The sequence below is a fragment of the Falco naumanni genome, chromosome 1 (assembly GCF_017639655.2).
Source record: "Falco naumanni isolate bFalNau1 chromosome 1, bFalNau1.pat, whole genome shotgun sequence".
Lineage (NCBI taxonomy): Eukaryota > Metazoa > Chordata > Aves > Falconiformes > Falconidae > Falco > Falco naumanni.
The window spans coordinates 111,620,364-111,638,290 of record NC_054054.1 but is presented as its reverse complement, the minus strand read 5'-3'; the positions used below and the strand labels follow the sequence as shown (position 1 = coordinate 111,638,290).

At 44.7% G+C, this 17,927-nt stretch overlaps 1 protein-coding gene across 19 annotated transcripts in view; it reads left to right on the top strand.

Annotated features, from left to right (window-relative positions):
- MSI2 (musashi RNA binding protein 2) overlaps positions 1-17,927 on the top strand; it is a 251,201-nt gene that overhangs the window by 82,343 nt on the left and 150,931 nt on the right. For 18 of the 19 annotated variants that reach the window (XM_040578309.1, XM_040578264.1, XM_040578217.1 and 15 more), the window contains one exon: positions 5,366-5,458. In XM_040578309.1, the coding sequence (XP_040434243.1) occupies positions 5,366-5,458 (93 nt within the window). Of the gene's footprint in view, positions 1-5,365; positions 5,459-9,751; positions 9,959-17,927 lie in introns of those variants that run through there. The other variant, XM_040578345.1, reaches the window with a different exon arrangement.

The following is a 17,927-nucleotide window of genomic DNA, read 5'->3' as shown; positions in this document are numbered from 1 at the left end:
ATTTAGAAAGTAGTCCTGTTTCAAGCAAAGATGTGATGGCATGCAGAATATGCCAGTATTTCTGACCTGCTGCCGTCTACGTTTGCCCAGGTCATTTTTAACTGTGCCTGCACCTTTGGATGACCCAGTTACAAAGCACGTGCATTTCACTTTTGCAGTGAGACCTGCCAGTGACATGTTCAGTGTGCTCTCTGTGCTAGCTGGGAGTAAGCGCTCATCCTTTCCAACCTCATCATCTGTGCCTCCTAAGACGGGATCTCTTCACTAAAACTGGGGGGGAGGGAAGCAAAAGAAGGCTGTGCAAAGAACGGCATTGAAATGACACTTGAACCCATTACCCTGAAGTCAAGTATGTAACTTCTGTATTCAACGTAGGCTGGGCCTTGGCTCATCTGAAAAGAGTAGTGCATACTTGTTGTTTTGAGATTTTGAAATTCTGGGAATTCTGCAAAATATTTCATGACCTTAAAATCCCCTTTATTCATTTTTAATAGCCATGATAAGACATTTTCAATTGGGAAAGAAAAAACACCAAGAAAACAAAGAACAGAGTTGGTACATGAGTATGTAAGGATATTAACAGACAATGAACTGGAGGCTTTAACTGCAAAACTGCAGTTCCTTCATTTTACCTGAGTCAGTTGGGTTTAACTCAAGTAGTGTATTGATGTGTTTGAGTGGGGCAGGATTTTTGTTTCCAGTGACTGCATCTTCAGCCTGTTGTTTGGAGGAGATTTACCCGGCATGCCCCAAAGCGATCTAATTACAACCTTAACCTTGCAAAAATGGCATAAAATTGGAACTCTTGCTAAAGCAGGGTGGTTTTTTCCTGCTTCTGCACCACCTGAAGTGTTTGCTCAGTTTCAGAACACAAAGGCAAATGTATTTTTCAAAAGCCAAGCCAATAAAGAGACTGTAACCTTGAATGACTCTCCACAGTAGTAGTCACATGTGTTTTGATTAACTGCAACACTAACACAGTATACAAATAAAGCAATTCTGCTGGTACTTACAATTAACGGACTATAACCAGTGTTAGATCTAACTCTCCCCTGTTGATTCTTTCTGCAGCGAGAGAGACACCTTCAGTATACAAAAGCTCCAAAAGTACATAATATCTGCATTTTGCAGAGTCCTGCAATAGCGCATGATAGATGTATTATACTGCAAATTAGAAACAAAGACATGAAGCTGGAAGTATTGTGGTTTCCAAGTGACCTAGACCACTTGGAGTCATTCATAAAACGTGGGTTTGTGATTGATTCACACAAATCACTTCCTAGTACCCAAACGCTGCCGTTCCCACCGTAGGCAAAGAGCAGATGGAGCTGCTGTCTGAGGGACCAGACCCCAAATCACTGCAGGTGACTCCATGTTGCAGGAGTGCCCCCATTGTAAGCAGCCTCCAGAAAACAGATTCTAAATTTACTTACAGGGAAAGATGAAGATCCTCAGTGATTTCATTGGAGGGACTTCAGGCTGGGGACTCAAGAGGTTTTGGGATTTTTTGTTATAATAAACAATTATTTTTTTTATAATTAATATTTCTCTTAGTTATATCCATTAAAGCTTTTATGAAATAGTAGATCTTTTTGTGGTTGTTGTTAAAGATATGCTGATTTATTTTTCAGAGCCGTGTGAGAAATTTTGATTTTAAAAAACATTTTTAAAAGAGAAGCTCTTCATTTGGCTCAGTTCCCTGTGACTCTGATTATTTGCCACCTTTAGGATTTACTAAACAGCACTATGTGTCTTCATTAAATACTCTTTTACCCTTTGTTTTTTCCTCCCTGGAACAAGCACAGATCTGGGGAGGTGATAGTGGAGAATACCGTTATGGGATAGTAAGGACGTCATTCACTGGGATGAATCGGGAGCTGTTTGTGCAGGTGCCCTGCATCTGCTGAGGGTGCTTGGTGAGAAGTAAGGCACAGTCTCCTCCTGTGCCCTCACTGCCATTAGCAAGGAGAAATTTTGGGACTTCTCAGGTAACGTCAGTTTTCTCAGTACTCGTGTGTGAATGTCCCTGGTCCTGGCAATTCAATGTGCTTTAAATAATCTTTTTTATTGGCGATTCAGTGGCTGACCTACACAGAAAAGGTGTCCCTGGTGTAGTAAAATCCCTGAGTTAGTGATTACTTTTATTTATATTTTAATGTCTTTTGAGTGCTTCGTCATGTGGGCTAACCTCGTTGCAAGCCCGTGGCTGTTGGGCTGACAGGCTCTCTCTGGGTCTGCGGTGCGATGCTTGGCTGGGCTCGTGGCCGCCCGGCAGCCCTGTGCACGGCAGGACCACAGTGCTCAGTGGTTCTCACCCCGATGAAGCCTTGCCATGTAATTCGTCTGTTTAGCTGACGAGGGATGATTTGCAGGTTAGAGCAAGAGTTGGAGGCTTTGTTTCCAGTTGGTCCAAGTCCTGCTGCTGATACCTAATAATTGAAAGATGGCACGGCTGCACCAGCACAGACAAGTCAGCTGCACGCAGCACTTTACCTGGCATTAACGTTTGAGAGACAAATGGATGCTTCCAGCACTAACAGCAGCTCTTCTTGCCCGCTGGGGCTCTCCTGAGTGCCCTGGGCTAAATCCAAGCGGAGCATGGTGCTGGCCTCCTGGCCTTCCATGAGAAGTTGTCATGGCACCGCAGTGAGTGGGCTCCATCCACCCTCTCCACTGCGCTTGCCTGGACCTTTACAGGGAAAAGGGCAATTCCCAGCCTGGCACATGTCCTGTGGCGCCGAGGCTGCTGGTGGTCGATGGTGGTGAGGTGGACTGAGAAGGGGACGCCTGGTGGAGCCAATGGTGGGTCTGGGGCATGTCGGTACCTCGTGCCACTGGTGAAAGGAAGGCAATGGAATCTGTTGAGGCACATCAGGATAGCAGGAATTGCTAAGGCTACACGTTACTTCTTTTGCTGAGGGGAATATGTATAACAAAGCAATTGAACCGTCTCTTCAGGAGAATGTAGATTGCAAAGGCAGACTTAATTTTGTGCTTCACTTTGGTACCAAAGAGCTGATTTCTGAAACCATTTCCCAGCTCGCAGCACGTCTCTAGGCATTAAAATGTGAATTTGCTTGTCATTACCAATATTTTCTTTGACTGAAGCTATTGAAACAAAGTAGTCGTCTTTTTTTTTTTCCTTTAACCTTCAATCTGGCTTCTAAAAGAAGTAGCTCTTCTTTTCTTTCTTGGTCAAATATAAAAATGATGATAATTTCAAATACTGCTTTAGAGTAATTGCTTTCCTCCCTCTTTTGTATGACAACAGAAGCTTGGCCTGATCTTAAATCAGATGCTGGCAGGCAGAGGGGTCTTGACAGCCCTGCAAAATCCTTTAGTTACAAGTCGGCTTTAGCCAATTCTTTATTTGTAAATGACAATTTTCTACAGAAAAATATATGCTTGGGCTTCAATTTCGGAGTCCTAGATTGCAGCCAGGAAAAAATAATTGAATTTTTACACTGTTTTTCCCCCCACTCTCTTTTCTTCATAATTTTAAAAAAAAAAAAAAAAAAAAAAAAAAAAAGCAAAGGTCTGAAAAGCATGGTTAGGGGCCAATTGAGGGAAACATCTACTCTGGTTAATTTGAATGGCACTGGAGACAGGAGAGATGTTTAATTTGTTCTGCGCTGGGAGATTTTGGGGCTACTCCAAGGCTTTTGCTCGCTGCCAGGGTTCCGTGAAGGCTTTGCCCACCGCTGCACAGCACGGTGTGTCACTGCGGCCCTGCTCGCCTGGCACAGCCCAGCTGGGCTGGCAGCACTGTCGCTCTCGGTGGCTCCGGTGCGTGGGATGGGGTCTAGTGGCACGGGGGCAGGGCCGTGGGGGAGCCCCTGCTGTGCCGGGGTGGCTGCACTGCCACAGAGCCACGGCAACCCTTGGTGCGGAGGAGGTGCTGGGATGCACCGTGCGCCCTTCAGTAACTGTTGTAAAATGCATCTTGTCTTCAGTGAAAAAATAAAATGGTGAGAAAGATCCAGGCTGTGCAGCGAGCAGCCGCAGCAGTTGTTCTGCTTGTGCACCTGCAGTGTTTGCTGTGGTTCAGCAGTTCCCTGTGTGCTTCAGGATTTGCTGGCCGGTACTTAGCTGAGCGAGTCCTGGTTCTGGAGCTACGGGCCGTATTTTCTCTTCAGTCTTTAAGTTGGCTGCTTCAGCCAGTTTCTGTCATACAAAACAAACTAATTTGTTCTAGTGCATGAATTTCTTATGGACATGTTTGCTGGTTTCTTGAGTTAATGTGCAATATTGACTTTAAAACATCTCCATGCGGTGGGGTAGGCTGCTAGTGAGTTATCTCCAGCTGTAAGGTCGCTGCCTGCTGTAAGCTGGGGCGTTTCCCCTCCATCCAAGCATACGGGGATGCTGCCCACCTCTTCAGAGCACGCTGACAGCATTGTCCTGGATCTGCCCCGATTTAAGGTAGCCCACAAGGGTCAAGTAGCAGCCCACCAAAGACACCAGTATCCCCTGCCACCACTGGGGTTTGGATCCCTGGGCTGGATCCTGCCCATCTTGAGGGGTTACAGGTTATGGATGATGGGTTATCTGATAGCACCTTCTCTGTAGCGAGTTCAGCATCATCCCTTCACCTTGTATGGACCGAACTCTGGTGCGTGTGGGTCAGCAGGAAGAGCTGGGTGCTCAGCTGGGGTCTTGGGGAACACAATGGGGTTTCTGAAGGGCCTGATCCAGCCCTGATGGACGGTGATACCATGGGCATTTCAGCTGACATGCGGTTTGTGACAGGTAGAGGACTGCATGGGTATCTCTTGCTGTCTTCCGTCATTTGATAATTTTTAAAATAACTGTGCAAGTTCATTTTAAACTGACCGATGGAAACTTAATACGTTTCTTCGATTTCAGAGAATCATAGAATGGTTTGGGTTGGAAGGGACCTTAAAGATCGTCTAGTTCCAATCCCCCTGCCATGGTGGGGGGATTTAATTTGATCTAAGTACCTATTGTCTGTGAAAGAGCATGCACTCTGTCTTTAGAAAAAAAGTAGGGGAGGGGGGCAGGAATGGCACATCTTATTTTGAGATGGTAGCTATGAAGATATAACACTTGGACTCCTTTTTCACTTATATTTGCATTGAGAAGCACAATAAAAATCATTTATTAAAAAAAAATACCCAGGGGCTAGAGCTGTTATTGAGTGCCTTTACTCAGCCATTTCTCAAATAAAAACAAAATAAGAAAAAGAAAAAAAGAAGCATCTAATCAAATAGAATCTGAATTGCTTTTGTAAAGAAATATTCTCATTAACTGGGTTAAGGATGGCATGTGTAGAATATTTCTTTTTTCCCTGTATTGTTTGAAATAATCTGGTTAAACCGTATGCTTGTCTTGTAATTTCTTACAGATGGTCACAAGAACAAAGAAAATATTTGTAGGTGGATTATCGGCTAATACAGTAGTGGAAGACGTAAAGCAATACTTTGAACAGTTTGGCAAGGTAAGTTCCTGCCCAAGTGAGCACTACATATTTTGAATTCTCCCCAACCCCCCCTGCTCCCCCTTTCTTTGTAAAGTGTGTTTTGAAAAACCAAAGTGCAATGAGGCCTGTGCTCAAAGGAGGGCCACATTTTTTGCCTTTCAGTGTAATTTATTGAAGTCTCTGGAATTGCTTCTGGAATTCCTTTTCTGTTTGTTACATGTGCATGTGTATAACACTGCCAACACTGTTTACATTCATTAAAGAAAAAGGAATCATTGGGAGGTGATTTTTCTTATGTTCAGGAAGGATCTGACCCTTAGCTGAATGATTACACAGTTGTCTTCTCCATAAAATCAGCCTTCTGTTTCCCTCCGATTCCAGTAGCAAAAGGAGCAGATAGATGTACTTGAGAGAGCTTGTTAAGTTGTGAAACTGCCTGAAGGAACCACGTGAATAGCAAGAGTAATACGGAAGTCACTAGAATCTCCATTTAATTTTTTATTAAAAAATCATTATGCAGGATCATGTGGAAATAGATGTGGAATCCTGACATCAGTTAAAAAAACCCAACCCCCAAACCAAAAATCAAACAAGTTTATGCACAGAAGGAAACCTGAACCTTGCCAGAATAGTCTTTTCTGTGACGGAATGGCTCAAACCCCCCAGTCTAGGCTCTGGCTGGAGCTTAGTGCCGCTGACTTCCATGGAGCTTCCTGGATCCCCAAGCCTTCTGAAAGCTTGCTCAGGAGTCCAACACAGTGAAGTGCTTGCAGAGCCGTCTGCTTTGAGAGTGGTTTGGGGTACCAACCTTCCATGGAGACTCACGTCCGCCCTGCTGTCCACACGGCTCCATACAGCTCGATTCCTGTCTTTTGGAGTGCAGCAGTTGATGATTTAGATGTAGGATTGCATGAGGACACAGTGGGGTATCACAAAGTGAAGCAGCTCCCATTCCCTGCAGTTAGTTTACATTTCTTTTATCTGCCCTGGAAAGTCTTGGGCAGGCAGTAAGTTTGCTGAGGGCTGAGGAGGGGAGTTTATAAATTGTTTGTGTGCTGGATTGATAGCTGTTTTGCAAACCATTCATTTTATTTTCAATAATAATCTTCGATTCCGGCAGGATGTTTACAGCCTGCTGAGCCTTTTATTAAAGGATTACATGAGCTTTTGGATGTTTCTTCTGTAGTTACTGCTGATTGCAGAACTCCTCTAACCTGTATTTTTGAAGTTAATAATAGTTTCAATATAAGTGCTTTGCATATTGTCTGGATGCTGTCTTAATACAGTCTTTTTAATTTCACCATCTGGTAGTTTCATGCTTGCAATTTTACAGTCCCTGAGAATGCAGACAGCTAGGCTGTGTTTTTCAGTAGTGACTAGTGATTCAGGACGCTTCAGTTCTGCTTTTGTGCTCTCCCTTTCTTAGATAGCTTAGAAGAGGTCTGGCTTTCCAAAGGCAACGCTTTTGGAAAACCAAATATTTTTTTCAAGTGTCTTGATTTGAAGACTAAAAAGTGAAGGCGCTGAAGATAATTACAGAAGTTGCGATGGAGGCTGGAGCCAATTCCTCTGGCAGTAGAACTGGGGTTTGTCCTATTGGGGCTGCATGGTCTGCTCCGGCAGGACTTGGGCTTATGGGCCTTGGTCCCTGTGATACCAGGTGACCTTCTGCAGTTGCATCCCTGGTTCAGGCTCCCCTCCCCTAGCTTGTGCAAAGGAAGGTGAGCTTGAAGTCGGTGTTTTGGAGGAGGCGCTTCTGGGCTGTATCACCGGGACTTGACCTTGTGTGCAGGCGTACAAGTTCTCTCTGCTGCGCTTTGCTGTTTGTCAGCTGGGACGGTTTGGTTTGTGGGGTGGTTTGAGGTGATTCTCCCCAGGGCTCTGGTTGTGAGAAGATGCAGAGCTAGTTAATGACCCTAGGAAATGGGGGGCTTGTGTTCCAACTAAATTAGAGGACTCATTAATATGCTGCAGTGGGTGGGATGCTGCATTCTGGTATAATGGCCCAGGACTGACCCTGTGGGACCCTGTAGGAGCTGCTTCCTTCCCCGTTCCGCTTCCCCACCTTTCCTTGACTTGCTTGCCCGGATTGCAAGCTCCTCGCGGCAGGGCCTGGGGATACGGCTGTGCGCTGCTTAGCACACAAGCCTTGCTCTCCAGCCAGGCCATTGCAGTGCAAACAGTGCATCGTGGTCAATTGCCAAGGTTTGCATTTGCTTAGTGCTTTCTTAAAATAAATAAAGAAAACTGCATTACATAATTAGTGGACAGAGGAGCCACCCATATTTGATAAGAGCATCTCAGGTGACTTGCTCTTTGAAACGCTGAGCTTATTTATTGGTGTGGAAAAAATTGCTTACCTACTGCTGTGATTCTTGAAATCCTGTTTGTACTTGCTGCAGAGAAGAGCTTTGCAACCAGGGGAGGTTGTTTTGGTAACTGGAGGTAGCTCTCAAAGTACACAACGCGGTTAGAACAGCTATGAGCTTTGGGGCCAGGTGGACTCTCTCATTTAACTGAAGCTGGCAGGAGAGGGCATAACGTGTTGAATTTGAAACTGCAGCTTTTTGAAAAGTAAATGCCAGAGCCTTTTTCTCCAATAATAAAAAAAAAAAGACTGCTTTAATAAACCGTCTTCCTGACTTCACCAGTGAAAATGCCTGCCTGTTGGAGCACGTGGGAATGAAAACTCCTGAGACTTTGATTGTGAAATTTCTGGTAGTGATTATTTTTTCCTTCTGTAAAGCCCGGGATCTGTAGGAGTCCCAGCTTTCATTTTGTGAAGGTGAGCATCCCTAGCTGCTGTAAGCTGTGGAGGAAGACTGGGAAAAATTACCTGAATGAAGTCAAAAGGGTTAACAGAACAGCGTGAAGCAATGTAATTAACAGCCTTGTGATTGCTGAATGCTTAGAGCTGAATGGTGATGCTGAACCTGTGCACATGCAGTTGTTGTGGGGCTCCCCAGAGCGGCTTGGTGGGGTCTGGGTGCCAAGGAACGGGGGTGTGGGTGCCAAGGAAGGAGCTGGCTGCAGTGCTCGTAGCCCTGGTGGGATGTGGCATGGCCAGGCTGGGGGTGCAGGCGGGCAGGGGTGCAGGCGGGCCGGGGTGCAGCCCAGTGCCGCTGGCCGGCAGGAGGCATGTCTGGGTGAGAGTTTGGGGTTGAGGCTTCACTGTCCAGGGGTTTCAGGGAGCAGGATCCACAGGAGGACAGAAGGAGGCTAAGCCAGGGAAACAAAACTCCAAGCTGTAACAGTTTATGATCAGAAGGAAAAAATAAATTAAAAAGCCATTGTCTTACTACTTAATCCTGATAGTCTAACTTGGTTGTTTCTGTGATCCTCTGTTTTTTCAGTCAAAGATGTTTCAAACATGCTTGCAAACAAAATAAATTCATCAGCCATGGTAACCCATCCAGGGCCTGCAGCATTGCCCTTGTGCTGATGTGTGAAAAGCTGGCTGTTAAGACCAAGTTTTAAAAGAATTTAAAAGAGAAAGTGTTAGCAGTGTGGAGAGGCCACACCGCTGCCCTGTGCCATCTGTGGGGCTGGGGCTGCAGATCTGCCTGTTGGGTAGGTTGCTGGAAGTGTAACAAACCGGTGCTCTCCCAGATCAGGACATGTCGGAGTGTTTAAGGCTTCTGGTATCATTTAAAAAAAGTGGGGGGGGGAAGCAACGGCCTGTTAAAGCCTGACCCGGCAGACTGTGACCAGCAGGAGAGAGCCCCCAGATGCTAATGAATTACACTTCTCAGGACGGGCATGTTCTGCACCTTTTAAGCTGCAAGTGACTGATGATAAAGGGCTTCTTTGGGTTCGTTTTTTACTAGGTAATGCTCCCTTTATGGAGCTCCTGTGAAAGTGGTGTAGTCCTTATTTTGCAACTTGCAATTATACTTCACATGGTGAACTGTGTAATTAGTTTGGAAGACTTATGCCTAGTCATTGGTTTATCCTAATCGGCTTTGGCTTTTCCCAACAACAAAGTGAGCTTATTTTCCTAAGCTGAAACAACTCTGCTCCCTTTGTTCCTCTCTTTTATTGTCTCATTCCTTTCATTCTGTTTTACTGCCAAAGTTTTGTTTCATTAGGCCTACAAGTCATTTCCAATCCAGTGGGCTGCTACAATAAGGCCTTTATAACTCAGCTGCCCCGGTTCCCATGTCCCTTCTGGTCTGGAGCCAGGACTTGCTGTTTGACATGGGATTTTAACCCCTTCGGTGCTGCCGCTCCCCCCCTTGGCCTCGGGGCCGCTTTGGTGCGGGGCGGGAGGGGTGGGCTGGTGGAGCCGCCTGATGAGCTTACCAACCCAAAGGGTTGCGTGCGGTCGTTAATTGATACGTTGATGTGGTTGGGCTCCAGGTACACTTCTGGACCCAATTATGGAAACAGAATTCTGAGTAAAACTCTTCTTATTGGAACACTGTAATGAGACTTGATGGGAACAGTCCCTTGAATGAGAAGGCGACTGTGTCCTTCCCGCCCCGTTTCCAGCACGGTGGGAACACAGTTACGTTAAAGGTACGTTTCAGTTGTCTGGAGCTATTAGACCAGCCCGTCTAGACTGTTCCTGTAGGAAAATCGTGGTTTTTTGTGTGGCAGAGAATGCACTTTGAATGTATACTTTTTTGAAAAAGAATGGTGATTTTTAAAGGAGGTGTGTGAAATAGTTTTGTGGACAAACAATATTTTTACATGTTGTTATTTCAAACTGCTAGAAAAGCACTGCTGGTGTTGGTGGCCCCAGCTGTGCGGGATGAAAATCCCGAAGCGGGATCATTGACGCTGTGTTTTTCCTTTCACAGCAATCCTAAAATGACTTTTGGGGAAGGGGGCCTATGGCATTTGATTTTTATTTTAAATTTTCAGATGAAATTGGAACAGACCGGCATGCATTAATTTTGTTTTCTGTTCTGGCTTGCCACGAGGTCCCTCAGACAAATCGTAGGCATGTTTCAACTTTGCTTGGAATATGTTGTTTCCTCAAGAATGGCTTTTTAGATTTGGAGATGTTGAAACAAGACAGGATTTCTGAATTACCTCTCTGGATCCGAAACGTTTTGTACAGTCACTCGTTATTTCCTGTGAGATGCAAAACAGACCAGCGGAATAATAATATCTAGCTTCTGATGTTGTTTTTTTTCCTGTGAAACTGTCGAGCTTTTGAAGGCTTGTAATTTTCTCGTCTCTTCCTTCCGTAGGCATGGCTTACTGTGGGGTGGCAGTTAAGCAAGAGGAGAGTAACTCCCCAGGCTGTCGGGGCGGCAGGCACGCCTTAGCAGGGCACAGCGCTGTCTGGCAAGGGAACTAGAGCTCAAAGCAGCGAACCTGAGGGCAGCAAAATGCGAGAACGAGAATTTCCTTCTTTGGTTGTACAGTGCATTGTAACACAGACAGCAGCGTAAATAACAACGGGTTTAACCTCTGAATAAATAATCTTTTGTAATAAAGTCCCCGTGCTTTCTCTGCGTAAGTGCGCAGGGAGGGAGGGAGGTGTGATGCTCGCTGAGGATTTCAGCCTGATCGGGTGGTTTACGTAACTTGCTTCCTACATGCTTTCCTCCCTGACAGCTGTGAAAATAGAAATCAAGAAATCATGAGAGAAGACTCCTCCTTGTTTGGCAAGGCTGTCTGGGTGTGAACGAGTTAATGCGCTGTTGTAGTATTAAGCACTCCAGTGGTTTACTTTTCCCTGAGACCTTGAGTGTGGCCTCTGAAGATGTTATTACAATAGAGTTGTTAGCATGAGAAAAGGTGGTTTTCTCACCATGGGTTCATTTTGGGGAGATTTGGAAGGCCGTGTGGAGCTGGGGCTAAGGCCAGAGGCAGGAGCTGCAAGGAATTTTGCTTGTATGAAAGTGAAAGCTTAGTTAATTTGGACTTGGCATACAGTTTGAACTGTATTGTTACATCTGTTGGACATTGGTATGTAGATTTAATGGTCAATGGAATACATGGATCGTCTATTCTTGAAGTATTTGCTTTGCAGAAAAGTCATTTTTGGGTTTGACAAATTGTTAGGCTTTCAGGTTTTTCAGCACTGTATTTCCAGATGCAGTATTTGTGAGCTGGCTACATTTTATGAAAAGAAGGGACAGATTTGGACTCTCATTTACATTCCGGTCCGTAGTAGTTGGAGTTCCTAAAACATTTGTAATACACAGTAAAATAGAGAATGTGGTGGCATTTTTTTTTAGCTGCTGCTAACCTAACTGTTCCCTTCCAAGCGATTCTGAGCTCTAGACCTGGTGTGAAATAGCTTGTAGCTCATTATATTATTTTCTTCTATCTAAGGTATCTGGGTGTACCTTGGGAGAAGTTACTTAATTTGAATCATTGCACCGCCTTAAAAGAGAATGAGAATAAACAAATACGTCATTGTTTGCAGCTTCTGCTAAGTTTGGGATGATGAAAAACAATATTTGTGGGGGCTGTTCGGTTACAAAAACATGGAGTGGCATTCGGCTTTGCTGCTGCCTCTGCCCTTTGCTTGTGCTGTAAAGTTCCAGTATGTCTGGATTTCCTTATTTCAGTGTTATGTTCCTGATATTCCAAAGGATAATGAATGTTCTTTTAAATTTTTGCTTTGGCATGTGACAGAGGGATCTGGGATATAGGAGTCCCTCATGGCCTAAAGCACTTTTTATTATTTCTTTCCCCTCCAACGCATGCCTTTGTTTAAAAAAAAAAAAAAAAAAAAGTTTTTTTTTTTTTAAAAACTGAGAAACTCGATCGTTGCTTCACAAGAAGTCAAGGGTTTCATTCTGCCAGTGAGAAGTTGTACACAGGAAGTCAGTTTTCAGGTGGTCTGTAGTAAGACACATGCTTTGTGGAAGTGGTTTTGTTATAAATTAGATGGTGGTTTCTACCTGGATTTTATGAAAAGAGGAAACGTTAAGGCAGGATTTGTGGGCAAGGAGGCTGTATCAGAACTCAGCAGAAGTCTGAAGTACAGTTTTATTTCCTTTTCTACTCTGGTTAAATGAAATGGTAAGGAAGCTTTTGTGCTGTAACACTGCAACTTGTGTGAGATTAGGTAATTGTGGTGGAGAGCCGGGGCCCCGAGCATCTGTCTTCTGTTTCCCACTGTGCCACCCACTTGCTGTCTGACTTTGGGCAAGCTGTTTTATCTCGCCTTACATTTCCTTGCCTTTCTTACTTAGCAAGCTCTGAAGGGCATGGGAAATGTAAATATGCCAACACTCATGTCACTTGCAGCCTTCTTCAGTGTGGCGTGGCCATGGAGCGGAGGCATCACCCTGGAGCCGTGAGCGGGACGGCGGGTGAGCCTTGCGTGCACCTGGGCTGCTCTGGGTGCCTGCGGGTGTACGGCTGGAGCTGCCCAGCTCCTTGGAGCCATGAGGGCAGCGCCTGCATCCCTTGCCTAAAATGTATTTTAAGACAGCTGGGAGTTTTTTTGGATTTTTCCTTTGGTGGTTGTTGGTGTTGCGGGGTTTTTTGGCACAGTTACGGTTAGTGCCCTATATTCTGTCTCGCATACTTTAGTAAAAGTAGGGGAGAAGTGTTGATCCTGAGCTTGCAGAGTAGGTCACCATTGGTGACCCAGAATCATGCCAAGAGCCCAAATGAAATCAGTAATTAATCGAGGGCTGTGTTTAGGAAGAAAAAATTTGTAAGAAAATATTTATGTTTCTGCCTCCAACATGTGTGTGAATGAATGTTGTTTGTAGTCTCTTTGTGTCAGTTTTCCAACTGAGCCAAACCTGTGAAAATTACCTCTATCTTTCCTGAGACCCCAAGTTAAGTCAGTTTTGTTTTTCACCCCTGCTTTTATTTTATACAAACACAATAAGCTATACAAAATACCTAACAAATGTAGTTAATCGTGTTTGGTAACATCTTTAAATTATCCCTGGTGTGTTCTTGGATTCAGCCCTAGTGCGGATGAGTGGGGCTGTAGGTGTAAGACTTCTCTGGAAGGAAATGGTTTGGTTTTGTTGTGCTGTGGTAGCATCTCGGAGCCCCTCTTTTGGAGCAGGACCCACAGGGCTGGCTGCTATGCACAAAAGCAACAGCAAGATGAACTCTGCCCCAGCAAGCTGCATCGAAAGCAAAAGATAGTGATGTTAAGCCACAGCAGTGGGAGTCAGGTAAAGTTTTCTGATAGGTATTTCCAATACATGCTGCAAAATTGCATCAGATTCCACATTGGCACTTGTCTCGAAGTGCAGCCTCCTGGACTCCATGGGAAGTAATTTGTAAATGTAGGCACTGCTCCTGACGTCCATCGAAGCACTAACCTGTATCTGGAGCGTTACTTCTGTTCTTTGAGCAGCTGCAGCTGAGGGTGCCAAAGCTTTGCCTTGGGAGAGCTTGTGTTTTAACATTGGTTCTCTAATGAAGAAATAGCAGTTATTTAAAACTTTTTGTGGTGTAATTGAAGCTTGCACTGTACTGCTCACAAATTCAGGGTAGGCTCGCCAGCTAAGGTGAGCTAGTTAAAAGACAGTTGATTAGAAAGTAAGTGTTTGATCGTTGTCATACTACGTAATAAATACAGCAGGATTCAGTGATAGGATGTGAAATGGGAGGATTTTTTAAGGGCAGCTCTGAGTCTGGGCCCTTAAGAAAAGGGCTTTTAAAAGTGTCTGTGAGGAACTTCAGATGAATTGTTCCAAATGTGCAAAAAGAGCAGACATTACTGGGAGGAGGCGTGATAAGGTTTTCTCCATGTGTAAGTGAATGGCATACTCGGTCCCTCTCAGCCCGTTAAGCTGGCAGTGTGCAGGGCAGGGTGCTGCTGAGCAGAGGGCTGCCAGGTGCCCCGGCCCTTCTGTCCCTTCTGTCCCCAGGAGTCGGTGACCCCGTGCCTGGCCCCCACGCCAGCAGAGCTCCCTGTGCTCCCAGGAGTGAAGCCCTGTGCCCGTCAGGCCACCTTGCAGCGATGGCTCCAGCCATGCACACCTGCAGCTGGGTTTTTAAAAACTTTTTTTTAAAGACTTTTTTTTTTTTTTAATTTTTCTGATGGAAAAATTGTTCTTAAAGTGGAAGGTTTTGTGTAGGGCCTGAGGGTTCTTGTTTTGTTTGTGTGCTTGTTCTCTTTTTATCGATTCCTATGATTTTTCCATCAGGGTGCTAAAAATCCACAGGACTGTTTTCTGTCAGTCTTAGAGGTGAAATAACCCAGTTTTGGGCGCACACGTAATATTGATGGATGACTAGTTTATTTAAACTTATGCTAATTCTGCAGAGGTAGTATATTAAATTCATTTGACATCCATCTTACACGTATATCTCTCTTAAACAAAATCAGCATTTTTTGGGGGGGGAGGGGGCTGGGGGGCGCGGAAATGCGCCAGAGCATGTTCTGGTAGAAGCGGAGTGGCACCCGAGTGCAGCAGGTTGGTGACTGCCAGCCCGGAGAGGGAGATGTGTGCAGTGGTACAGTATATGCATTTATAAATATAACTTCTGAAATGGGGACAAGGGCAAAGTAGCTCAAATGAAGAGCCAATTAAGATAATCTAAGCAGAATGAGGATTATCTGCCTCTTACGCTGAAGGATACCTAAAATGCATGTGGCCAGTTGAGATGAAACAGACGTCGTCTTTGCCAGGGACATTCGCAAGGGGTTGGGGTGAACAGGAATTAACAACAGTGTTTTCAACTTACTGTCCAGGGCAAGATGTCATTGAAATACTGATCTGGGCTCAGTGGGTCCTGCTGGCAGGTTATATCGCAGAATATACCTCTGCTGTAATGTCATCACCGTGTAAGTTTGAAGAAGTAAGAGTATTGGATATATCGTAAAGGAATGATTGCTCATATAAAAGGAGTTCACATTTTGCAGTTTTTCTTTTCACAGAAAGTTGAAAACACTAGCAAGTCTGCCAGAGAAGAAGCTGCTATGTGTGTTCTTTTTTAATATGAGTTGCAGTGCCCATCATGACCTTATTGCCGCTCCTGGTGCTGAGACAGGCTGGTCTGAAGCACACCGGTAAGGCACGCTCACCTACCACTAGCTGGTAGCAAAAGTGAGATTATATTTGCACCCCTGTTCCAGCACATTGATTTTAAATCTCGACCAATACAAGCGTGTGCAGGGTTGCACTTCGAGCATCTATTTGTTTTGCTGCTGGCATTGGGAAGTGTTTTGGTGTGTGCTGCCGGAAGGTGCCGGGCTGTAGGCTTGTTGTAGTGGTGTTTATTGGAAAAGAGGGAGCGCAGCAGAGCCCACTGAGGTGATGCTCCCTTACTGGGGAAGTTGCTGTGCGAGTGGTGACTTTTTGGGAGAAGGTCTCTCTGTTGACTCTGTTACTCCGATGAGTGGTTTAGCGAGTTCAGATTGGTGCCATGTTAATTGTCAGGACTGGGAGAGTGGGAGCAGATTTCACCGGGGGCAATGGAAGAGATCCAATGAATTTCCACTCTGTTTCCCTGCTTGGCAAACTAGCACTTACTGTCATTTTGCATAAATAGGTTTATTTCAGAGGGTCAACCGTCACCACTCCCCCTCTTCCCCTCCCGGCCCACCCTCCCCTGAAGGATAGGAGGCCGATGAGCGTTTAATTTCCCCAACAGCAGGTGCTTGTCATCCATCTGAAGATAGCTGCCAACATCTGGTGCAATTGCCTCAGCAAACGCAGTAACAAGGCAGCCTGCAGTTCAAACGCAGAGAGAGCATTGCCTCTTTAATGATAACAAGCTGTTGGCTTCCCCTCTGAGATGAATTCATCTCACAGATGTTTGTCTAGTTTTGGCAATCTTATCACTATAGCTTTGGTGATTATGCTCAACTGGAGACTATTACTATAAAAGAAGTTTGAACTCGTTCCATTTTTGCATTATTTATTTATTTATCCGTTTATTTCTTTGCTTTCTGGATATAATTTGTATCAACAACTGTAATGTCGGTCCCATTCCCCAAGTACCCTTACGTTTTTTTATTGCATCTGCTGAACAGTAGTTTGCTACTTGACATTCACCACTGGCGAATGTCTTTCAGCCACGCTGACGTTTTTAACGTTCCCCATCAACAGCTTTGTGGTTTGAACCCTCTATTTAACACTACATTTTCTGGGATTACTTGGCGCTCACTGTGCCTGTTCTCTCTAATAACTGCGATATACTTACTGTTTCTGCAAAGCACGAGTCGCCAAGAGTGTTCTGAATACTTCTGTTTGGACGATAGCACTCTGGTGACCTTGGCCAGGGTCTGTAATGACAACGTTCGACCGTCTTCATTGTTCTATCTTAAACGTTTCCAGCCTCAGTGTGATTGTACAAGATGTGGAGACCAGCAGGCTGAAGGCTTCAGTGCTTGTTTGCTGTCATTTGGTTTTCTAACGTGCCTTTTTGTTGTTGTTTTGTTTTTAAGGAGACATTTTCTCCTGAGCATGTAGAATTTAATTCTGGTAAATAGGATTTATTTTTGGAAACGTGCTTGTGAATAGGTGACTCATGCCTGAATGAAGATGTGTCACTGTTGGTGGGGATACCACGTATATAATTTCTTAGTCTATAAATAGATGTCAGTCCAAGTGTTGGTGACATGGTGATGCTTTGCATTGACTCGTTAGCTGCAGAGTGGCTTCTGAGGCAAGTGTTTAGAGTGTCAGTCTCTCCTGCTGGAGCAATAATTTCTGCTGATGCTTAAGGAATACACATCAATAGCTTTGTAAAATGCTGGGAGTACTTTAATTGGCACCACGGAAATCGAAATTCAGGTGCGTTCTTGTGCTGCTGCCATGGGGTGTACTCACGTGGCTTCCCTCCATTGTAGAGGTGGAGAAGCTGAGCTGGGGAGTTTGGGCACCTTTCAAAGGCCAAGGGTACCACCTGCAGGGTCCTGACACCCAGAAAAACTCTCGTGTGCTCGTTTCATGCATACGCTCGTTTCTGTTGCTGAGGGTGATTTTATGCTAAACATTCAGGATTAGAGTTTGCTACAATTTTCAGATACTGGAAGTAACAGTTCCTTTTCCCTGTCACTGATGCTAAACTTGTTACATGTTGTTGATGTTGGCTCAGCACCGTTTACCCACCAACACGGCACATACAGTTTAATGTCTGCCTTTTTTTCCTGCTTTTGCTGTAGTAACAGTATTATTAAAAATCCATTAAATTTTCATGTACATCATAAAGTATGTGCTCCTGTGAATGCAAGCACAGATAATTATTTCTGATGAATAAACCAAAAGGACAAGTATGTAAGAAGTTCATCCTGCAGCTTTCAATTTTCATTATATACATCTCCTGCAGGGGCAATCGTTGTGATGTTGCAGCTGGTTATTTCTGTGGCCTGGCTCTCCCTAGAGATGGATGATGACAATGCAAACTTGAACTAGCAGAAGTGCCAATGTTTTTGCGGGCATATTTGTGGATAAATGGTTAACCAGGGGAGGTAACCCTCTGGAAGGTAGAGGATGTGAAGGGCACTGCAACACAGTAGCAACTTTCTCAGATTTTTTTATTTTTAATTCATTGCATATGGGCTTTGTAGAATCTTGGAAAGTAACCCAATTATTTC